We start from the raw sequence: 25,128 nt of genomic DNA, 5'->3' as shown, positions 1-25,128 counted from the left end.
TCTCTCCCCTCCTCCCCCCCTCTCCCCTTCCTCTCCCTCCTCCCCCCTTCCTCTCTCCCTCCTCCCCCCATCTCTCCCCCTCCTCCCTGCCTCCATCTCTCGATCTCTCCCCCTCCTCCCATGTCTCCCCATCTCTCTCCCTCCTCCCCCTTCCTCTCTCCCCCTCCTCCATCTCTCCCTCCTCCCCCCTTCCTCTCCCCCTCCTCCCCCCATCTCTCCCCTCCTCCCCGCCTCCATCTCTCCCTCCTCCCCCCATCTCTCCCCTTCCTCTCTCCCTGCCTCCATCTCTCCCCCTCCTCCCTGCCTCCATCTCTCGATCTCTCCCCCTCCTCCCATGTCTCCCCATCTCTCTCCCTCCTCCCCCTTCCTCTCTCCCCCTCCTCCATCTCTCCCTCCTCCCCCCTTCCTCTCCGCCTCCATCTCTCCCTCCTCACCCCATCTCTCCCTTTCCTCTCTCCCCATCTCTCCCCTTCCTCTCTCCCTGCCTCCATCTCTCCCCCTCCTCCCTGCCTCCATCTCTCCCCCTCCTCCCTGCCTCCATCTCTCCCCCTGCCTCCATCTCTCCCCCTGCCTCCATCTCTCCCCCTCCTCCATCTCTCCCCTCCTCCCTCCATCTCTCCCCTCCTCCCCCCCTCTCCCCTTCCTCTCCCTCCTCCCCCCTTCCTCTCTCCCTCCTCCCCCCATCTCTCCTCTCCCCCCCCGCCTCCATCTCTCTCTCCTCCCCCCTTCCTCTCCCCCCCCGCCTCCATCTCTCTCCCTCCTCCCCATCTCTCCCTTTCCTCTCTCCCCCCTCCTCCACGCCTCCATCTCTCCCGTCTCTCCCCTTCTTCTCTCCCTCCTCCCCCCGTCTCTCCCCTTCTTCTCTCCCTCCTCCCCATCTCTCCCCCTCCTCCCTGCCTCCATCTCTCCCCCTCCTTCCTGCCTCCATCTCTCGATCTCTCCCCCTCCTCCCATGTCTCCCCATCTCTCTCCCTCCTCCCCCTTCCTCTCTCCCTCCTCCCCCATCTCTCCCCCTCCTCCCTGCCTCCATCTCTCCCCCTGCCGCCATCTCTCCCCTCCTCCCTGCCTCCATCTCTCGATCTCTCCCCCTCCTCTCCCCTTCCTCTCTCCCTCCTCCCCCCTTCCTCTCTCCCTCCTCCCCCCTTCCTCTCTCCCTCCTCCCCCCATCTCTCCCCTCCTCCCCGCCTCCATCTCTCCCTCCTCCCCCCTTCCTCTCCCCCCCGCCTCCATCTCTCTCCCTCCTCCCCCATCTCTCCCTTTCCTCTCCCCCCTCCTCCACGCCTCCATCTCTCCCGTCTCTCCCCTTCTTCTCTCCCTCCTCCCCCCGTCTCTCCCCTTCTTCTCTCCCTCCTCCCCCCCGTCTCTCCCCTTCTTCTCTCCCTCCTCCCCCTTCCTCTCTCCCTCCTCCCCCATCTCTCCCCCTCCTCCCTGCCTCCATCTCTCCCCCTGCCGCCATCTCTCCCCTCCTCCCTGCCTCCATCTCTCGATCTCTCCCCCTCCTCTCCCCTTCCTCTCCCTCCTCCCCCCTTCCTCTCTCCCTCCTCCCCCCTTCCTCTCTCCCTCCTCCCCCCATCTCTCCCCTCCTCCCCGCCTCCATCTCTCCCTCCTCCCCCCTTCCTCTCCCCCCCGCCTCCATCTCTCTCCCTCCTCCCCCATCTCTCCCTTTCCTCTCCCCCCTCCTCCACGCCTCCATCTCTCCCGTCTCTCCCCTTCTTCTCTCCCTCCTCCCCCCGTCTCTCCCCTTCTTCTCTCCCTCCTCCCCCCCGTCTCTCCCCTTCTTCTCTCCCTCCTCCCCCCGTCTCTCCCCTTCTTCTCTCCCTCCTCCCCCATCTCTCCCCTTCCTCCCATCTCTCCCTTTCCTCTCTCCCCCCCTCCTCCCCGCCTCCATCTCTCCCGTCTCTCCCCTTCTTCTCTCCCTCCTCTCCCCCTCCTCTCTCCCTCCTCCCCCCTTCCTCTCTCCCCTCCTCCCCCCATCTCTCCCCTCCTCCATCTCTCCCTCCTCCCCCCTTCCTCTCCCCCCCGCCTCCATCTCTCTCCCTCCTCCCCCATCTCTCCCTTTCCTCTCCCCCCTCCTCCACGCCTCCATCTCTCCCGTCTCTCCCCTTCTTCTCTCCCTCCTCCCCCCGTCTCTCCCCTTCTTCTCTCCCTCCTCCCCCCCGTCTCTCCCCTTCTTCTCTCCCTCCTCCCCCCGTCTCTCCCCTTCTTCTCTCCCTCCTCCCCCATCTCTCCCCTTCCTCCCATCTCTCCCTTTCCTCTCTCCCCCCCTCCTCCCCGCCTCCATCTCTCCCGTCTCTCCCCTTCTTCTCTCCCTCCTCTCCCCCATCTCTCCCCTTCCTCTCTCCCTCCTCCCCCATCTCTCCCCTTCCTCTCTCCCTCCTCCCCCATCTCTCCCCTTCCTCTCTCCCTCCTCCCCCATCTCTCCCCTCTGTAATTTACATACATTAACATTTAAGCATCTTATTAGAAATTCCATGACCATTATAATAAGCATGTACCAGTTTAAATGACTCATTATCCACATATCCATGTCTCTACCCATCATCCTTAAGTGAAGGCCTGAAACTAAGCCCAAGTCATCGTGTCACAGTGCTACATGCAGACCCATACATTACCTGTGCACTACCCTGTACAAGTATCCAGAGGCCTGCCTACACATGAAGCTTCTGAACTGGATACGAGGAATATACAGCATTTTGCTGGCTTAACACGTCACACGTACCCTGACTCACGGTGTTACACTTCCTATTGCTATGAATAATGAATACCATGATTAATAATATTTTCTTCCTAAATCTGGTCGTAATTTAATGAGACGCGTTTTCCCCCAAATGGTACCATGCCGTTTAGCGTTAAAACCCAGTGTTTAGATGAAGAATCCTGTCTGTTCACTGCTGATCAAAGAGTTTTTTATGTGAAAAGGAAAAGCTACACACACAGTGGGTAAAATGATGGCGCTTACCTTCAGGTCTCTGTACACAACAAATCGATTGTGCATGTGCTCCAAGCCCAAGATAATTTCCGCTGCATAAAAGCGCATTTCTTTCTCACTGAAGACTCCATGCTGGGACAGATGATAGTGGAGGTCTCCGCCTGAAACACCAGTTCGTGTGTTCAGTATGTATGACTTGTGTGATGTTACGTGAGAGACCTTTATTAGTGAAACCCTGCTGGGAAGCAGCATCCTGGCCACAGGGAGCAGAGTATGCAGAGTATGCAGAGTGTGAGCAGCTCTTACCATTCATCAGATCCAGGATAAAACAGAGCTTATCAGGGGTGTGGAAGGCATAGGTCATACACACAATAAACGGACAGTCCTGGAAAGAGAGGAGAGAGCAATACGTCACTGAAACACTTTATACATTAACTCAAAATTGGATGATGGGAAAGAGGCCGTAATTAAGGTCTTCCACTGAGAATCCTGTTGGCTGCATCACAGCCTGCAGTACTGCAGTGTATTAAGCTGACTGATTTGTGCAGTCTTCAGAGCAGACACATCGACACCTTTGACCTGTCCATACTAGCAGTGGAGCCCAGGCCACCCAGCAGGGCGGGAGTGAAGCTCGTCCTGAGTGTCTTGAATCACTCACCCCGGTGCTGACCAGGGACAGCATAATCCTCTCGTTGAGCGCCAGGGTCTCGCCCTGCTTCATTTTAATACGTTTCTTGTCCAGACACTTCATGGCGTACCTGATGGAAGCAGCACAGTGAAGTAAGACCACCGCCGTCATCCTCAATCCTTCATCCTCAGAAGGTAGCCTCTCAGTTGTGAACTCACATTTTGCCCGTGTCTGCCTTTCTGCAGCCGTACACCTCGCCAAAGCCGCCTCGGCCGATGATCCGATGGACGCTGAAGTCGTTCATGGTTAACTGTGCGAGAATGCAGCGGGTAGTATTAACACACTCCAGCGTAAAGGCTAACAAACCTCTGGTCTAAACCACACTGGGACCGAGGCAGAACTAGATTGAACACTTAATGCCTCCATTAAAGCAATCAAGTAAAAAGAAGCAAAAGCTAACAAAGGTTTTCTTATGGAAAATCTTTAAATATTTTATGTGCTTTCTCACTGTGAGGCTACAGGCTCAAGGTTCTTTTCCTCGTTGTATTTCAGACATACATGGAGGAGAAACTCACATGGATATTCAACTCCACATTCTTCCACTGGCAAAAACGAGTGAACTTATCGCTATAGGAGGAGAGAAGCATCGTAGTATAATTAAACAAGCAAAGAGGCAATGGCACAACATTTAGATCAATAAGAAAACTGTGGAAACCAGAATGCTGTGCAAGTTGCACCTTTCGATAAATTTTTGAAAGATCTTCCCCCGCAGACTGTCACAGATTTCCACAATGTATGGCTACGGAGACAGACGGAGGAGGAAAAGCGCATGAAGAGCCATACATTAGACCTAGCCTAGACAGCAGGCTGGTTTATAAAACACCACATTATTCTAGTACAGGCAGGGATCCATGTGGAGAGATCTGCTTCTTTATTACACATCAATATCATTTTCTCTGGCTAGTATTAAAAAAAAGAAGAAAAGCAAATTTTTCTATAATTTTATAGAAGTTTAAAACAAATTAAAAGAGTAAGTATCATACTTAAAATTTATTTGTATACACAGCAGGGCCTTCGGAAGGTTGCTAGTTCAAGCCCCACCACTGCCAAGTTGCCAATGTTGGGTTCCTGTGCAAAACCCTTAACCCTCAATTGCTCAATTTGTAATTGGAAGTCGCAGAGCTGGATTAAAACAATATACAGGTTAGCTGCATTTGGTGTCTCACCTGAAAAAGGGTTGGAGGCACCTGTTTCTTAGCCAGATGAGATTGGACATGGTCCACCGCATTTTTAGAGAAGGGCTGCAACACACACACAGGCCAGGGTACACTGTTAGAACACGGCTGGGGTGTGCACCGACACCAACACGGGACTGTTCTCACTAACGGCTCCTATGAGTGATGTTGTGCTTACGTGTGAACACGACAGAAGCTCCTTCATTATGTAGCCGTCATAAATCTGCCGGCTGCGACTCAGTCTCTCCTCCTCCGAGTCCAGCTTCTCGTACTCTTTAATCTATAGAAGAGAAACCGAGATTGCAGCAATGCGAGACACAGTCTCGGGTTCCACTGGTGGAAGAAGGATGAGAATAAAAGCACTGTGGAGGTCTTCAGACTGTACTGCTGTTAGTACGGCACATGGACACGAGAACTGGCTACTGTAGAGAAGGTAAAGAAAAAACACAGACTCCCTCTTAAGAGAAGAGGAATGAGGTTCTCTGGTTGGACGAAGGGAAACGCGAGGTCATGTCATACCTCTTCGTAGAACTTCAGCTGGGGAACTGCCTCGTCGATCTCATTCATGCAGTAATCCTTGAACAGGAGGAACCCTATTGAAAAAGGGACAGATGAAAGGTGGTTAGATGTGCTCTGAAAGACCGTGTTAAGAACTCAGGGACAGGAATTAAAAAAGGAAGAACAAAACTGCATGCCCGTCAGAATGCCCTGCAATGTCCTGCACATGGAGCAACCCGGCGTCTGAATTAACTGCAGCCCCAGTGGTGAGCCCCCTGGGTATAAAAAACTGGGCCTTAACCTTTGACAAATAAGGACATTTAAGTACTGATGGCCAGTACATCATTGACCAAGAGATTCAAACAAAACACTACAGTGGTTGGCAAAGTGCTCAAACTGCCTGCACATGACTTCATTACACAATGCTGGTTTCCTCTGGAAACAGAGGAACTGACCCTGTCAGTTGGAAATTATTAAAAGCATAGAGAACGATGAAAAATATGAACCAATCTACAATAAATTCAACAAACGAACACAACTGAAATTCCAGGATACATAGATAAAAGGAATATTTCAATTATTTAGAAGAAAAACAACTAAATAATAGGAACAACTTACTTGCTGCAATACAAAACATTTGCAGAAACACCTACGAAACACTTATTGGACAGGTCATGCTAGGAATATTTGTCACTGGCTTTATATGGGGCCTAAAGCTGTCTAGGCTAAACAGACTGAAGTTGAGGCTAAACAAAGGCCTCTGGCGAAGCATAAAAATCATTATTTTTACTAGAATAAAGTGCACAGAAAACCCCGAGATGCTACAGAGCAGACCTCAGCAGGACGAGGGCAGCAGCACTGTGGAGAGGGTTTGCCTCAATTAGGAGAGGGCCACACCTCAGGCTAATTCAACAGATCCACCATCACAAAGCTGCCATGACCTTTAATTTCAGCACTTCCTGGAGAAGGCCGACCCGGCCCACTTCCTCAGAACCCCAGCCACCCTGCTTTAAGGACACTTCGAACGCAACAGGCACCAAGGTGCTGGTGCCTGGAACTTACCAATTTCACTGGCACTTACCATTTGTTATATTTAAAAGGGTAAAATAATGCATGTTGTTGTTAGATGACTGGTCCATCATAACAGGGAGATTAAAACAGGTAAGGGCCCCCTGCCCTGCCCCGCTTAGTACAACCCGATTACTGCTGTTAAAATGGGGAGATCAAATGAGCACCAAATAGATCTGGGGAAGAACCCAGAAGGGGATGAAAAACATGTAAACTATACCACATTTATTCCCAACCCACTCTGCTCTTTCCATACGTTTGTCTTTTTAAGCAGCATTTTGCATCTTTCATTGACAGAACAGCACATTTCAATTGGTCCTGCAATCAATACACATGTACACTCTACCCATAGATGCAGAGCATTAAACAAATGAATCATTAGAATGTCTGGGTCTACAAAACACTTTCTTCTTCTCAGTGCAAATTAATGACTTTCATAGGAATCTAATGGCCTTTTTCAATACATGAAGCGTCTTTTCACGTGGCTCAAAGGCAGGGTGAGGCACTTCCCTATTCAGACAAGCGCAAGCTAGCAGGCCATTTCCAACGAGAGTGTATGTTCAACTGGTATGAAAGAGCAAACCTCACACACTGTGGTGGGCACCCATCCTTTTCCTACTAAGTCACACATCCCTAAATGGCACCTAGTCATCTTTGTTGTGTTTTTTGGAGTGTGGTGGCTCAATGGTTATGGTACTTGACTTGTAATCGGAAGGTTGCCAGTTCAAGTCCCACCACCACCAAGTTGCCACTGTTGGGCCCCTGAGCAACCCTCAGTTGCTCAAGTTGTGTTCAGTCATAAAGTCCAAGAAGTTGGAGAAAAGCATCAGATAAATGTAAATGTCCCTTAGTTTCCAAGTTTCAGCAAAGTATGGTCGTTTGAGCATCTGCTGTAGAGTTCTAAGATAGTTATCCTTCATTTGTATAATGTACCAGCTCCACTGGCAGTAAAACAGCCCCATCTCAGAGCTATACTCAGCTCTCTGGACTGTGTTGGTCAGTGCAGTGAGTGCTGTCAAACAAGCCCTTTGTGTGTTCCCAGAGCAGTTACCAGCTGTAATCACGAACACCAACAGGAAGGCCAGAGGTCTCGGCATGGGAAGACATTTTGCAACTTTTAGCACAAGTGAATGAATAATCTAAACCAATAGACAAACTTATGCACCAAATGAAAGCCACCTTTTTTTCCCCCTTCTTTTGGGCATCAAAAATATGCAGTCATATAAAAATAGGTCGTTTCCAGCAACACACAATGATCACAAATGACTATTACAGCATTAAAAGCTGCCCTGTGTGTTTCTGAAGCTCCAGTTTTGTGTAAGCCATCCATACAAATCAATGACAGGCTGACTGAGTGCTCGAATATCTTCATGCTGTTAACAGAGTTAGCCAACTAGCCAGCAGGTTTATAAATCTGATTAGAATAGAAGCAGCATAGCACAGCCATCTTCACACATGCAGTGGTTCCTGTCCCAACACAACTTCTGTTCACAGTTTTTTCAACATCCTGAAAGAGACTGAAGTGAAGCCAGGTGCAACTCAGGATGCCTGCCTGGTTTTAGCCAAAAGTCTACTTCAATCAGTCCAGATGAAGAGGACGTGGCCAGTTAAAGGGACTTGGACAGCTCGAGACAGTACCTTCTGAGGGGAATGTGAATAGAACACAGAGGGGAGTAACAGGTACCAGTTAACAAATGCCAAACTACAACTGCTGTTTTGTTTTCAAGATTGGTAGTTCAAAAACCTCTTGAAAAAGGGGTTATAAAAGTCTTATGATTTAAAAAAAAATATATGATTCTGATATTTGTCTAGGAGAACAATTTAATAAATAAACTTGACCAAACAGCGGGTGGATGGTCTAAAGTATTCTGGCCTAAACAGGGCACTGGTGTGAGTACAGAGAGTCAACACATCAGTGTTAACAATCAGTACTGGGTCTGTGGATAAGCCATTATCCATGGACATCGTACCAGTACTGACATGCACTCCCTACATAACAGTCCAGCCAGTCGGCCTTTCACCAGTACAGTGTTTGGGGGGGAGGGGGTTTCTATCAGCCATGCTCTCTCTTCCTCTTGTGTCTTATCTCTCTGCCACTCATCTCCTCTCTGGCCGAGGCCTTTCCACGTGCTAGTGCTGACTTCCTGGATGCTACTGTACACAGAGCTGTCTGCTGTTTCGAGTGACGATGGTGTTTTCAGCACGCTACGCCTAAACTGGGAGGGTAAGCGCTGGTGGAAGTCTGAATATTGAGTGGTATGTTCATGGTGATGTAGGCCAAACTAACTCTAAGAAAAGCCCACTGGATTCATTAGGTGCCCCATGTCTTGTTCAAATTGAAACCATGCTCTGCTCAACAGCAAAGGCTTGCAAAAAACCTTACCTGTATTTACTACTGAAGGGCCTTCAAAATAACAGAATACCCTTGCTAGCCCAACTCCAGACAACAGGGTGATATTTGTGGGGGCTACAGAGACTGCTGAAAGAACTGGAAGAGCAGGGAAACTACATATCTTACAGCACCATGCTAACAATTAACCTTAATTGCACTCCGACGTGGACAAATTACGTGACCTTAAAATGTAAAAATTTATTCACACTGAAGGAACCACAAGAATCTGTCTCTCCACAGAATGCATCCACATGAGACTAGATGTGAGAGAGAGAGTGAGAGACACACACAGACACTGACTGACAGCCTAGGACAGCTGAGGACTCTTTAGTCTGGATCATCATAAATGCATTTGAAGATGACTAACCTTGTGACTTACTTCAAAAATGGAACATTTACTCTGTAGAGAGAAAAGCCATATAAATTATACAGTGGCTAAAAAAAGTTAATGAATCCTAATATTGTACATACAGTCTAAACAAAGCGTATTCGGCTTTGTGAGGGAACTAAGTGCTGGTGGCAACTTGTGGAGCTCAAAGGTCAAAAGTTTTTTTTTCTTCTTTTTCTTCCCTTTGGCTGATAAACACATGAAATTCCAAAGTACACCTTAAACTGGCGAGGTGCCTCACTACGCGCAGTGCTGTATCATGTTACGAACTCTGACTGCTGGCCAGAAGGTCTGATGTAGCATCACTGCATTCCAGCATTGAACAATGTATTAGATCCTCAAAATCACATTTCAAACCACTACAGCATCGCCACTGAGAAACGTCTACGGCTGAGCCCAGCACATCCCACTCAGCTTATAGTGCGTTAGCCACGATGAGAGATAGGCAATAAAAAGCATTCAACTTCAGCACAGGCCTGTACGAAACCTGCGCAACAGCTTAATTTTATACATGTATGCAAACGCTGAAGAACATCTGAACAAAACGTTCTGTTCCTCGGGAAGCCTTGTGAACTATGCTGCAATTTTAACTACCTCTACATCTTTGCCTACAGTACACTGCAATTGTCTTCCTATAGTGCACAGAGGACTGATCCGGGGCAGGAGGAGGTGCATTTGATAAAACATTTTGGGATGGAGAGAAGACACAGACTGAATACACGATGGCTCAACTGAGCAAATTCTGTCACTTTTACCACCCTGTAGGTAATCAGAGTAGCGAAAGTGTGAGAACACCCCCATCCAAAGAGAAGCACCACACCCACACCCACACACCACCTACGCACTCGATGTGAACATGCGCATAACACAGAACTGAACTAGCCCTGCAGGCTACTGCCTTCAGACAGAGTGCCACTCAGCTCACTTATCACCAGGGAGAGATGTGTCTACAGGGACAGGGTTCAAATATCAGCACTCTGTATGGCATTCAAATTCATGCAGTACACTCGCATGATGAAAGGAGCCAGTAATGCAACTGGAGACAAGTGTGCATGCACATGAGACTCTCTGCAAACAGCGTTTATTTTAGCCACAAATTTTCATGGCTCCTGCCCACACAATCCCCCCTCTCAGTTTTACTCTGCTTCAAACCCACTTCTTCCTCTCGCAGTTTCAGTATCAATCGGCCAGTGCTGGCTGCAGCTGTAAACAGGGAGGAGGGAAAGCCTGAGAGCACAGCCGTGAAGCAGGAGTGGGAGGAGCCTGGGAACACACCAGCTTGCAAAAAAAAAGGGGACTGGTGTTCCTGCCTATCGCAGTCATTGTGGGCCGGCTGCCGAGGTGTTCGAGGGCTCCTGAGCACGCTCCGTGAGTCAGCAGTCCAGGCGACCAGGAGCGGAGCCCGCCTGCCCCCCACCAGCCAGACCCCAGCGGAGCAGGAGCTGTTGACGCACACATGCAGTGGGCTGCCATTTATTCTACAGCACCACAGAGCAAAAAGGGCAGACTGTGTATTATGCATCAAAAACAAGTAGTGAGAGCTCCGCTAAACAGTCCTAATCAAACGTGAGGACGCCCACACTAGACCAGGTGCTCAAGAGTGGACGCATAACGGACAAAATCCATCTCCTCATAGCTCACTCTGATTAGTCTCTTAATGCTTCATAAAATATAAACTTGGAAAAACCAGGGATGACATTCAAAATATCTATAAATCTAATTGCTTGGTAAGAATCCCTTTCAGTGGAACTGTACATAAACATCACGGGCACAGCTGACTGATTCATGTGTAGAGTTTGAACACAATCATTTTACCTGTAAAATCTCCAACTGAGGAAATAATCTCATGTGCAATGTGATTTAACAGCTAATCCAGAGGTAGTAGCTCACAGATGACCTCAAAAAGATTAAAACAGTAATTTCACATTTTAAAGACAGCCTTGATTATACACTACGATGCGTGATATACAGTCCAATATGAAAAACTGATGGGAAAACTAAATGTATGGTTGGAAAACAGAGGGGTACTTGATTTGCTAAGAACAAACAACCCCACCACCACAAAACCCCACACCAGTGACAAAAGAGAAATGGAGCCAGTAATGTGACGTGAGAATTTAGCAGTGGAAAAGTGTTTGGGAAAAATATCCAAAGCTCCACACTACAGTGAGTGACTGAGATGGGGGTTATGAAATGCTGCCGCTGCAGCCAAGGTTCATACAGACTCATTCTGAATGTTTACAAGAAGCAGGTCCAAATGGAGTCATCCGGACATGAACCACCCCCCCCAATCCTGGGTCTCGTCTGCCAGTCTGATGGGCTCTCCTAAGCCCCACCCACATACTGCTATGGAAAGCGGTGCTTGGGAGCAGCAGGCGAGTGTGTTTGTTCCGAGCGATGTTTATGTAACTGCCTCTGGTCTATGAACAGGCCCAGTGCAGGCCAGAAAGAGGAGGGGAATCTGGACAGGAAAGGAGACGAGGGAGCCAACACTGACTGGTCAGTTAATCCACCCAGTCCCACAGCAATTATGGCCGTCTGGCCGATCAAACAACCGTCAATTAACCGCGTACACACATAGTATGCAGTCTCACAAACGGATCTAAACACAAACGATCTGAGCACTAATAAGGTAAACATCAATATTTTTAACCTGAGCTGGAAGCACATGCTAGCAAATGCTCGTACAGAGACACAGACTCAACATGTGCAATGCTTCTGCACAGAGTAGTCTAAATCATTGTCATAAATGAATCTACAAAAACAGTGCCTACTCAAGGTAAGAGCGAGGCTAATGCAATTAGAACTAGATCATTGTGCTCACTGCATTTTGACATGTAGCTCCTCATTTCCAGCTCAGTTTTTATTCATCCTAATTAATTTCATTTTCCCGGTCGTCAAGCAAACAAGGGATTTCTTCAGGGGTTCCCATGGCAACCTCAGTTGCTAAGCAACACAAAACTCTCCAACATCCATTCCAGAACTCTGACAGATGGAAGGAGAAGGAGACGTGGGGGGGGGGGGGGAGAGACGACGTCCAGCACATCCAAGGAGCTGGCGAGAGGGAGCAGGTGAACATTACGGAGCAATGCTGCTCTTTCAGGTGTCTGCTCTCCTGACACCTCCCCGCCAGCAACGCAAAAAGAGTGGAATGACTGGGCACTGATCCAGGGACAGAGAGCCCTGACTAAGGGAGAGGGAGGGCACACAATCACGTACATGTGTACGCAAGTGAAAGTGAGCAGGTGTGTGTGTGTGTGTGTGTGTGTGTGTGTGTGTGAGTGTGTGAGAGAGAGAGAGAGAGAGAGAGAGAGAGTCTTAGCCTGCCTATGCCATCTCTGGCTCATGGTGATGCTACTATTTCCCTCCATAAAGGAGGGGTGGGGCGTGCAAGCAGGAGGCAGGCTGGGGCAGGACTGAGACCAGTGGAGGCAGCAGGGGAAATAAAGGGGGAGGAAATGAGCAGGGAGCTCATCTATTTGTATAATCATAAACAAGACAAGTCCCTTTGCATGAATTCACCCGCACGGCAGAGTACACAGCGTCACCACATCATCAGGAACTCTCACTTGGCGATGAGGGTTCAGTTGTGCTGAAGTTAATCGCCCGAAAAAGACGAAACGGTGATCTGTCCAGTTTCTCGCACAGAAGTCAAAAATAATTCCTCAAAGATCTCAAGTCTATTCAACATCTGAGCAGCACCGACCAAGAACGCAGTGCTCAACTTAAGAGATACCATTCAACATAAGTGTTTGCATGTAGGTACCACTTGGAGTTCAGGCCATCAGGATGGTCAGTGTAGAAACAAGATACTACAGAACCTGATCTTCTGATCTGTGACTTCTCTGAACTGCACCTTTGATAGTAAAAGAGAAAACCATGTGTATGGGGGAGGGAGGTGGTCAGCAGTTTCTCTTATGCATTACTTTTGTTACTAGTCTACCACAGAGGTTGATAAGGAGCTAGAACATAAAGCAAAAGTGAAACTGAGACAGATGTCTGAGATATCAGAGCAGTAACAGCGTTTCAAACCATGACCTGTGTGGTTTCCAGCTATGTTTCACCTGCTTTGCAGCTTGTTAAAACAAAAGGAGCAACCTATCTTAGGAAGTGTGGGAGCTGGGCTAGGCCGGCATGGGAGCTGCAAGGCATCGACCCTCTGCTGTGATGTACATGGCGCACACACTGAAACCTGACCTAGAGGTGAGGGACAACCAGCTCAATGCCAGGAGTGGAACAGACATGGCATGGAGAGCCCATCAAGATGCTGCCGACACGCTGCGCTAGTGACAGGAGAGAGCACGTGTAGGACCCCCCCCCCCAAAGGACATTTACTGCTCCCAACATGCAAACGCCAGCAGAAGGATGATGGGGCTGGGAAATGACCACCTATGAAAACACTCACACCTACACTTGGAAATGAAATGCAACTCGGATCCAGATATGGATGTAAAGACCAGCATCATTGTTCATCTAATTACACTGGTCAGACTGGGCTGCCTTGTTTCTGAAAGAGGGTGAGCTTGTGTGGTTTTCAGACTTTGTTGCAGAGCACAAGCAGCTGTACCAGACCTTGCAGACATATGGTGAACCACTACAGACCTCAGCGGCGCCTAATTGGGCCAGGCTGTTAACTGTACACGTTTATGCAAGGAACAGCAGAGACCTGCATGGTAATTTCAAACATGAATGCCTTACAGCATCAAGTAAATGCTCATTACAACAGTTACTGTCCTCTACATTTAAAGGACCGGCAATCTAAGTCCTATAGGATCATTAACATGGCTTCTCCCAGTCTCTGTACACAACCATTACAGCAGCCAATCAAATGCTCACTAATTAAGCCAAATTTATTCAGAGGTTGATAAAACATTCATTCCTAAATTAAAACTACTTAGCAAAGTAATAAAACTGGGTAGTGATTCACTGAGAACTACAAAGATATTCATTTTAAAGAATGCATTATAAACAAGCGCTGGTCTGTCAAACCATGTCATTGAATCTAATACACAATGGCAAAGACCTCTTTATCCCAGATGACCAATGCAATGCCCGTCCTTCATTCACTACACATCTAACATCAAAACGGGGTCTAGAGACACACCAAGGAGAGCAAAAAAGGAGACTAAACACCACACACACAAAAAAAGCAAAAATTAAGCATTATTTACTGGGTACGAACTGTAGCATACAACTTACATACATTTGTCAAGCAAATCAAGGAGCATGAAGTAGTGGTGATTCAGGTCTCAATGCAAACATGACTCTGCAACACTACAACTAGCTTTCTAAAAACAGGCTATGCCTAACCGAGACTTCGTCATTGACGTTAGTCCAGTGACCCAGCTTGATCCAACCCAAAGAACTTCCTAAAAAGTGACAACTCAAGTTGACTGGGTAGACTTGATGGGTCAGGGCCTTTTTCAAAAAGCATGGTTTAATTTCATTACCACTTTCATATACATGGTGATAATCCTGTCACATTCACATTTAATGCTCGTCCTAAATCAGATTCATAATGTATAGGCAGGCTTCTGACTTAACTACGTTCACAGAAAAGGTCAGTAACTGTTCAGATAAAACAGAGGTCAGAGCATTTAAATACAAGTGACAAACAGTCTTCAGTCAAATATAACTGCCCAATTATTCATTGTATATGCATGAACACAACCTGACCACCTGCATCATAGTCACTGATATTCCAGTGAAGTACTGCTGGAGAAGAAGGACGTTAAGAATTTATAAGCCACAGACTTTAATCTCCACGCAGACGTTAATCTCTGATTGATGTTGCTAATGTAAAATGGAGAGAAGGAGAATTAACTGGGCAAAATATTTTTGAAAAAGGTAAATAAAGATTAAAAGTTCATTAGTATTGATGGGTTTGGGAAACTACTTAAATGATCCATTTGAACATGTTTATAGAAGGGGTTCTGTTTTCTAGGTGTAGGTTCTCTACAAACCTTTACCATCACTATATCATGTGGTATTCCCTGAACAATCATGACCTAAAATTTCAAATCAGGAAACAAGATAAGAATCAGGGCCAACTTACTGGTAGCAGGACTACTTACAGTCTGATCTATCAAATCTAAAATTGTGACTGTGCTTTTGGTAAAACTAAACAAGTCTACGAAACCAATCCTCTCAGGTAAACTGACTGGTCATTTGTGGTGCTCATTAAATTAAACAAAATTAAACGGCAACAAAGTTTAGGAAAAAGACTACCATCATAGCCGCATGAAAAATGACATGAGAATGAAATATCTGGGTTACACCAGAGAGAAAATGAGATGTTAAATAACCAATTGTGAACCAGAACACTACCTACACAGAAATATCCAAGTGAGCATGTGAGGGGAAAAGGATTCCGCAGCAATCTAATTTCACTAGGGACTTCTGGCCTAGATGTAAGTAAAGTTACACCAGGGCTGCAGGGCCGATGTACTCTCATGGGACATTAACAGCTAATACTTAATTCACAAAACGAGTCTTTTTTAATTCAGGAAAAGAAATGGAAGCCCTGTGTACTTCACGCTCAGGTTTAGAGTGATCATAAAGAAAGTCACCTGAAGATTCCACAAATAGTTGAGCTGTCTTTGACTGGTTAGGTCACAAAATGGAGAAAGACAAATGAGGAAACTGCCTGTGGTTAAAAAGAACAAAGGTGCCTGAGTGCAACAGACTAATGAACTGTAACGGACGCAATTAGACCTTCTTCGCTCACTCTGATGACTCAGCTTGGTCTTGTACAGGTTTGTGGGTTTCTCTCATCAACGGGTCATACAATTTAAAATCTTGTATATCAATAGCACTGCACAGTTTGGTGCAATTACAACAGTAAACCTGTGACGTACTTCATAATGTGCATGGTAAGCTAAAACTGAGACCAGAAGCTGTTCAGGTCTCCTGAAGACTGGAACAGGCCATCCCCATTCTACATATTTATTCATAGCATCATCTTTGCACCAGCCAATAATATAAATCATATTCAAAGGAATAACTTCCTAGTTTGGAAAACAATTAGTCTAAAAATATGGCAACACAATAAAGTTAATTGAAACTTACCAATCTTCTGGTTGAAGATTTTGTCAAAGGTGAGCTCATCTCTCTCTTCCAAATACTTCTGCATTACACTCCGAATACTGACAAAATGAAAAGAGAAGAAAGGGTTACCAAAAGATGAGCTCAGAAGACGGCCACAGCCCAGTTAGTCAAATTATTTAGCCATATCTTGTTTTCTGGTTTAGAAATGGACACCTAAACAAACCAAAAGCTGTTCTAGTGAAGTCAGCACAAACACTACTCTTCCACATCAGTCCTGGACCTAGCTGGACTTTCATACTTGTTCTTTAACTCTCCCCTCCATCTCCTCCAGATTTGATCCCAGTGGAAGGCATCGCCAAGCTGCCCTGGGAAAAGGTGTTAATTAGCACCACGTTTGGGTGAATGAATCAATTAGCACCCCCTCCAAGGGCTTATTATCACACAGCTACAGTCCCAATGGGAAGCAGGACGCAGGTCAAGGGAGAGGCATCCCTCACATGTTTGCATGGCTGTGCGCTTGGCTCAGGCAAGCAGGAGCCATTGAAACCCCAGCTGTGAAAACAGGGATCACAAGCCATTTATGAAATGGAGCAGGAACTCCTGCTTTAAATATTAAAGAAGGACTGGTAATACTCATACTTCCACGTACGAACCCGCTGTTACAGAATGAGCAACAGCTCCTGGAACATTTCATACCATGTTTTACTATTGTAGAGGTTTGCATGTTTAGCTTGTCGGTTGAATGGCCGAAAAACTCACTAATGGCTAAATGCAGCTGACTGAGAAGCCTGATTTGTCAACCAAAAATTCAAAGATTGATGCAAAACATCATTAATAAACAATTAAACATACGAAACACAGGAACAATTGCATGGGTACATAAGCTCAGTTAAGTTTGTGTAGGTTTCTGCATGCCCACCATCAATATTACTCATATGATGTACGTGACAAATTCCATAGTTTTGTGGAAGAGAGGGTGGGCTAAAATCAATCATTTAAGCTTTACTTATTGAGTTTATGTAAACTCATTATGTTACCATTCTTAAATCAATTAGGAATTTGTGCTTGGCTCAGAGCATGTCAATATTACATTAGCTGTAGCTTACCTTTTCAGTTTCAAGAAAACAGGTAGATCACGACAACTTAAGATCACAAAAGAAATCTCTGTAGTAAACTTAAACTTAAAATGTGGAAACTGTTACTGCCAACTAAAGTTGCTCGAGACCCGACCCTCTTGTGTGAGACCACGTATAGATCATGACCTTGACCAAACAGTGCAAAACATGTTTTAAAATTTCTGTAATGTTTTGATCATGGGTGAGATGTTTTATGGTCTCAGCTAGTCTCGAGTCCATGGTACTCAAGATCAAGAAAGTCAAGATTGAAAATTTCATCCAAGTGCGTACCAAGTCCAAGACACTTAAGACTGGTCTCAAATGTTACAACTCGAGTAATACAACTCTACTACCAAACACACAAGGATGACAATGCCCAAGAGATCTGGACAGTGATGTAACAATTTGATCAGGAGACTCTTGTTTAAGTAAATCACAATTACAGTGAATAACTATGAATATAGAACTATAAAGATGGTGACTACATCACAAAGTGCTGTTATTTGCTTAGAACTTCATTAGTATTAGTTTAGCCTTCCTAACTAGGAATCTAGGTCTCAAGCCCAGTGTCCGACATTTGGAATTCATCCTTGATCTTCCAGCAAACGTTTGTTCACTCTACTCAAGATCCTTATCCAAAACCGCTGGCCACCTACAGTTCATCTCTCCATCCACTTTGCTCCTACTGCAATTACATCTCCCCCCCCCCCCCCCCCACCCCCACCCCATTTCCAGCCTCTTTCACTCATTTCACTCTCAAACAATACCGGCAGCTCCTCCAAGCCCCTCAAACACTTTCAGGCATGCCGTCAAAGTCTCACCTCTCTGCTGGCGTGCTTAGCCTCCGCCCGAGGAGAATGTCGCAGAGGTGCGTGAGCTTCACAACCCTGCGTTCACTCATCTGCCTTCAGATGACAAAGCTGCTTCTATTTATTATTGTCGTCGCCCCCCAGCGTCTTGACTTTTTCAAAGTTTCTGTCGTTATATCATCACTAGCAATGGTAACTATCTGCAGCAGAATAATTTTAAAGAACAGATTCTCACATTTGAATTAAGAACAGATCAAGATTTGAGCAGTGTTTAATGATATGATGCCTTAATCTGATCCACTAGTTGGCTCTGCACAGAATACTGTAAAATATGTATACTTAAATTTAGCATACTCAGTCTTGATCAGTAGCTTCCTTGCTGCTTGATCCAAAAGAGATTAATTCAATTCCTTAAAAATTATAACAAATACCAGAATGACATTCATACTGAATGATGTGAAATGTTTTTCTTAAAATCTGTCATTGGGAAAAAAACCCTGCAACACTGCTGAGAACGTAGCCACCACTGGCTAAACTCTTTACTCAGCCTGTACTAAAGCTGGCCATCAGGCTTTACAGCAGTCTACCAGAACTGAATCACTGAAGCAGTCCAATCACAAAAAGAAGACAAAGATTAGTGTTGCAACAGCTAATCTTACTATAGTTTTAAGATAAGAGAAATTTAGCTATTTAAAGGAACAACATAGGGCAATGATTTTAAACACCCCACTTTTTAAGCAACTATGTACAAAGGTTATAATTATAATGGTTGGATTAATGTCCATCAAAAGTGTATCATCAAATCTAACAACTGTGAGATAACAACAATCAGTTTCTCTCCCACATGTGATCTCATGACGGACTGGATCTTGTGTGTGCCCGTTTTGTTTTTTTACTTACACACACACACACACACACACACACACACAAAATCTGCAAGAAATGCGAGATCTAATCCATCACAGCTCATTTCAAATGCTAATCGCAAATGGACCCTTAAGAAAAAATTGATTTTTTCAGTTGATTACAAGCCACCAAGGATTTAACAAGTGGCATTTCCAGTCTGAACCCTTCCAATCAAAGTAGCTTTTAAAATGTCCTGAGTGTTCCGAGATTAAACAGATGTACAATATACAAGAAAATTAATAAAACACTTTTCTAGATTTTGTGGATTATTGGGAAATATTTATTCATTATTAAACTCTAATTTGTAGGCTCCATTATTAAAAATGACAATAATAAAAATGAACTTAGACAAACCTCTACATGAAAAGCAGTGTGAATAAACCTAGAAAGTAAAAAAAAGAGTAACGCTACCTTTACAGGTTACAAGCTACAGGTGGTAACGTCAAGCCTGCATTCACTTCATTTCTAACTACAGCTGAACATGGCAACCTTTAGTGACTTTTCATGTGTTCTCACTATGACCAACTGTTGTTGGGGTTGCGCTTAAAGATACCAACAAGAACTAGCCTCAAACAAATTGTGTATGGTCAATTTTTACTAAATTTAACATCATAGAAAATGCACAGTATTTTTGTTAAAACATACTGACAATGTTTTTAGAAAATGTTTGTCAGTCTGTAGCTATCCAGAAGCAACGTAATGTAAGAAAATCTATAGTATGTAGCAGGAGTCTGGATGACTTGGACACAAAAGGGACTACTTATCCACAGGATGTTTGACAAAATTGTGTCAACAATGCCCCCAGCTTACAATGAGAAGCTGTAACAAGTCTTTTTAAGCTAGAACATATCCGGGCCTGTTAAATGTATAACCAGTGACACGTAAACAAGTGCATAGCTTAATAGCATTAGTGTTTTTATTATACCCATTAGGCTGGTAATGATCTTGGCAAAAGCAAGTTAGATTAACCAATAGCAGAGACAATTCCCAGGAAGCAAACTGGAGTGAAAGGCCTTGCTTAAGTTTGAAATGAATCAGCATGCGGACATGATACAGGACACACAACACACAGTTATGAGGGGCTGTCCAAAATGCAGAGGAGTGCAGGCTTCTGCAACCAGAGGCAAGTAGAGAAGCAAAAGTCAATGGGTCAGTTTGGACTAGGGAGGCCCTGAGCCAATTTTGGCAAGTCTGAATTTATTGGTATTGGATACATCAAGTCCGATTAGTCCTTTATTTTACTCGTGTGTTTGTATACCAGCTGCTATCGAGGTGACAAATGAAGAACTTGTGGCACTGAAACATTTTAAATAGTTAACAAGAGGTAGTGGTAGATCGAGCTCCAGTGACAGAAGTGGCAAATACACAGGCCCCATACAGCCCGTGACGTCCACGCTAGCTCCCCATACCAAACCTACTACCTAATGTGTGGATGTCACTTAACGCTGACTGTTGAGCAGGTCTCAATCTGAATTACAAATTGAGGCAGTTTTAGGACAGAACCATGAACAGCTTTTAGAAAGAATCAGCTCAGGGAAAATACTGTTCTATAAGTTCACAGAACAATCATTTTCTAACTTAGTCTGATGTACACAAATACATTTGGAGAAATGAGAGTATATTGTTAGCGATAGGACTGTAGATCTAGAAATAAATAGAATTCATCATTCGGTGGTGTCTGTCGTGACAGCAACAATTCTGTAAAGATTTATGGTATGAACATATGCATTGTTAGAGTAATTCCCTTGTACTGTATATTAGACTTGGTCACCACTTTAGATCAAATTATCCACAATATCACTAACCAAACAATTAATTGTACTCAATTCTTCCAACATCCAAGGGGCCAATTTGGACTATCTATACATTACTACTATACATTGCCAACACACTGGTAATACATGTTAGGACTCTTAAGATTTCCTAAAAGGAAACTGTTCAGCAATGATTTATATTGACAATGCCATACAGACAAGCAAGCTAGAAAATGCTGACTAATTAAATGACTAAAGGTGAACTTTAAACAGTACCTGTGCAGACTACAGCCAGGAGGCAAACCATTTTTTTTTATATTTTGTAGATTTTTATTGCATATTGCATACTGCATACTGCAATGTGATGGCGATTTGCTAAAGCAGTCAGAGATGGAGGATGCGAACCATCGAGCTGTACAGACCAGACCAGTCAGGGCACTAAGCAGCTTTAAATCGGACATGTGGAATCAGTTTGCATTGCATCATGCCACTGATAATCCTTTGGCAATTTGTAAAATCTACAAAGCAAAAACAATCTTGTAACCTCCCCTAATCTGTCAGCACATCCTGTAAGACACCATAAATTAGGCACGGGGGCCGTAGTTCTGGAGAAACCACGTGTACGATGGTCTCAATGCTGCAGAACCCTCTACTGAGGGAAGAAGTGCAGTGGTACATGATCACAGTGACAAATCCCCCCCCCCCCTTTCAGGTTTTACACAACACCAAAACAACACTTTAGAGTAATACTAACTAAAATCTTTAGATATCAGAATCTCTGGGTTTGTAATGCCCCATCTTTGGTTTTGTCTGTAAAAATCTGAATTTTACAAAGTGTACCTTAGACTTTATGAAAATGAGAAACAGCTTAGGGATTTAGGTGAAATTTAGCTTGCTATACATTTTTGGTAGCAACAGTTCATGTATCGTCTTGCAGTTCCTTGTATATTTTTAGGCTACATCATACTTCCTCTAAATCTGATTATATCACTGGTGTATTGCATCCCCACACTTGTGTTGATACGTACTCCTTCATTAAAACTGTCATTCCCACCCCTAGTATGCAGCGATGTTTTTGACACTTCCTTCCAAAGTGCACAACCATTTTTTAAGCACACGATCTAACATTCGCTTCAGTGGGCCTGAAGGTAAATAAAGTCAAATTAATACAATCACTGTTTGACATGGCTAGGACATTTCACGAGAATGAAATGCATATAAAGCTATCCTCTCGTACCAGGATGTATAAGCAGACCGTGTTCCCTATGCATAAGAAAATTAATGTATCTACACAGTGAGAAACGATATCAACCCGTACTGTAAGACATCTACAGGTGATATAATTATTACTCAAAGGGTCACTAGGCCAATGTCGCATCCAAATGCGCACTTTTAAAAGTAACCGTGCAAATTGGCGACAATCATTAATCCTGTCAAGCAAGCGCTGTCTTCCTTTCATCGTGCAATAGGCCTTCGCGTTGGTCTGAGCTCAAGTATGAACCTGAATGCATAGAGGCAGCGAATAGGTTGAATCATCGGTTTAGCGTGCAGCGAGCTTCATTTCAACGGTACATCCTATTTGTTAAGCCAATCATTATAGTGCCAGCCAAAGCTAACTATGTGTAGACAAAACACAGTGTGGGGGGTTGAAAGTAAACGGGAAGCGTAATGGACAGTGGACGTCGAGTAAATCTTGGTTACCTGGGTTCAGGAAGGATGATTTTCTTGCTCGCCCGGGCCGCTGGAGTAGATTTACTCTTCTCCATCGCCATCAAATAGCTGACATCGGCGAGCACTGCCTCTAGGTCCGCCATCTTCAGCCCCGGGTCGACCGAGCCGATATAGAACCAGCGGGAAGGTCCGGACAGGCGGAGACAGAGGAATCAACACAAAAACAGCACAACGGCGGCGATGCGGGAGTCTGGGGCGAGCATCCAGTCGAGCCTTCTTCCTCTCGATTTTCAAATCTCAAAAAACAGCCATCGTGATAAACCAAGATTTACAGTTACGAAGACGAAACCGCGTATCTACGGCCAGCGGCGGCTGGTTATCGGCTTCTTTTCAAGAATAAAAACTGTAGCCAGCATGAACACGAGAGTAAATTTCATAACCGATTGTAGCTGGATATGAGGGTAGAAATATTGATTGGATTATTTTCTGCTTGGCTCCCTACCTCCGTTCAGTGAGCTAATTTCGAGGACCCACCTGCTGGTTATGACTGTCAGAATCCAGCTAAGTGGGCAAACGTACATTCACACATGAATATCCTGTTAGTTAGCCGAAGTAACCGTCATAAACTCAGCATCAGCTAGCCCTCCATTAACGTCCGGCTCTCCTCATAAAAAATCAAACAGATGTGCAAAATAACGCACAATAAATTGAAATTTGACAGACGAAATAAAATCCGTGTGAAGTCCCGTGATTAGAATTAAGAGCAAGCCAGCTCGTTACAGGGACTTGGAAAATATAAACGAACGACCACTACGAGCCAAGATAATTTAGAAATATTTTCCAGCGATTTTTTAAAGACACAAATTTATCAGCCAACCTACCAGTAACTGTTCTCTTACCGCCTGGAGCACATCTCTGGAAAAAATGAAGCGAATGGTCGATTTCTGTGGGCTACCAACCAGATCTAGTAAGCATAACGATATCGGCCATCGATGCGAAACGACCTGCTTAACTATATCCTGAGAGACGAGCGAGTTGAGTATTCAGCAGTCACCAACTAAACTTTCCCCAAATCGGACTAATTAGCCGTTTCATCTAAAACATCTACAATAGCAAACCGGCTACCAATTCTCCATTTTCTTGACTGTGAAAAGGACGGTGTTGCCACTAAAAACCGAATTAACTGGTGACAGTGGACAGACAAACTCGCTGCTCGTTTACCACACGGTGTCGTTCCCTGAGGTGACCGGTTAAAATCAGCGACCACACGAGCTGGAAATCCGTCTTACCCTGACACCCTAGTACCTAAATGTACAATATTTTGCAGTAACAGTTTTGCAAAGTCTTTTCCACAAAATGGTACCAAACTAGCTACAGGTATGGGTTTAAATGACTGCTGCGCGGCTACCTGAGGAAGAGGAGGGCGCGCTGAAAAAGGAAACTGGCAGGCAAGCGAGCGAGACCGCGAGACAGCAAGCGCGACGCTCCGCGAGCTTCAGCCTTACAGCGACCGAGCCGCCGCGAGCTGCCGTTTGCTTGCTAGCTAACAAACTCGAGTGTCAGCACATGTAAAACCGACTAATCGACTACATTTAAAAAAATAATAATAAGCGTGGTCAACAGTGCCTAAAACCCGGGATGGCCGAACTCTGAGTAGTCTAAAGCCACAAGTTCCTGCGGAACTTCATTTTCATGGCACGGTTAGGTTAAAAAACGATACCCGCCACTTAGCTGGCTAAGTAGCTATCTTAGCTTAGCTTAACTAAATTATGTTCTCGTTGTTGGCTGAATACGCGATTAAATTAAGTTCTGCGATGATATAACACGTTATACTACGACACATCCAGCTTTCAGTGCATGTTCATCAAAAAACAAAAATAGACTTTTCGTATTCTTGCGTCTCATCTTGGCGAAATCCCCGAGTCTGTCGTTAGCATAACGCATCCGCATTTGGGCTGAAAAAGTCCAGCGGTTTACAAAATCTGTCCGATCTCACACGCGGTTCGTTGAGCCCGATTATTAGGTTTCTAATAAGAAGTGCCCCTCGATATTCGGCCTCCTTACCCAGACGAGGGTATCTTAAGACTTCACTTTCGTATAAGTTTTTAGAAGATCTATCTTAAACCTCCCTTCGCGGTGAAGTAGGTTTTGCGACTGCCTGCAGACCCTGGGTTCTCCACTTCCTCTCAGCGTCATTGTGCTGTAAAACACGGCACTGGAACGCTGTAGAGTAGGAGCACACCAATTACCAGCGCCATATCGACCCAGTAAATCTTTACAGCACCGTGTTTCACTGAAGACGATATAACTGGAACGCATTCATGTTATTTTAGATTTTGTTACCGTCCTAATTAGGTCTTGGTTGAAATCATCTCACCTCAGAAAATACTTTAATCCCTTTTGGTGAAATACATATTATGCTGTTTATTATTATTATTATTATTATTATTATTGACACGTTGTTCTTTGATGTCTACATGCTAATTTATAAACGGACTGTAGGCCTATTTTACAGACTATGGTGGGCCTTTCTTTTGGTGACATGGCTCCCCCTGACGGATGATTTTAAAACGTACTTTGTTTCACTGTCCTCTACAGCACACGTCCGTGGATATACTACAGCGGACGCTACTAGAGGTTGTCTGCATTCTTCCTTCAACATTTATTTAAAAAAAAGATTGAAATAAG

At 45.0% G+C, this 25,128-nt stretch overlaps 1 protein-coding gene across 3 annotated transcripts in view; it reads right to left on the bottom strand.

Moving 5' to 3' along the window:
• Window positions 1-24,629, bottom strand: part of grk3 (G protein-coupled receptor kinase 3) — a 69,389-nt gene extending 44,760 nt beyond the window's left edge. The window contains exons 1-11 of one of the 3 annotated variants that reach the window (XM_035535533.2): window positions 22,471-24,629; window positions 16,207-16,283; window positions 5,312-5,385; window positions 4,971-5,072; window positions 4,784-4,858; window positions 4,295-4,356; window positions 4,133-4,184; window positions 3,776-3,867; window positions 3,588-3,687; window positions 3,236-3,314; window positions 2,960-3,090 (exon numbers count right to left, since the gene is read on the bottom strand). In XM_035535533.2, the coding sequence (XP_035391426.1) occupies window positions 2,960-3,090; window positions 3,236-3,314; window positions 3,588-3,687; window positions 3,776-3,867; window positions 4,133-4,184; window positions 4,295-4,356; window positions 4,784-4,858; window positions 4,971-5,072; window positions 5,312-5,385; window positions 16,207-16,283; window positions 22,471-22,583 (957 nt within the window). In that variant the 5' untranslated portion in view covers window positions 22,584-24,629. Of the gene's footprint in view, window positions 1-2,959; window positions 3,091-3,235; window positions 3,315-3,587; window positions 3,688-3,775; window positions 3,868-4,132; window positions 4,185-4,294; window positions 4,357-4,783; window positions 4,859-4,970; window positions 5,073-5,311; window positions 5,386-15,707; window positions 15,769-16,206; window positions 16,284-22,470 lie in introns of those variants that run through there. The other 2 variants (XM_081702287.1, XM_035535534.2) reach the window with 2 other exon arrangements.
• Between the last annotated feature and the right edge of the window lie 499 nt (window positions 24,630-25,128).

This window comes from Electrophorus electricus, chromosome 19 (genome assembly GCF_041902795.1).
Source record: "Electrophorus electricus isolate QZ-2024a chromosome 19, ASM4190279v1, whole genome shotgun sequence".
NCBI classification, from domain to species: domain Eukaryota; kingdom Metazoa; phylum Chordata; class Actinopteri; order Gymnotiformes; family Gymnotidae; genus Electrophorus; species Electrophorus electricus.
Note: the sequence above shows the minus strand (reverse complement) of the source record. Positions and strands in the feature narration are given on the sequence as shown.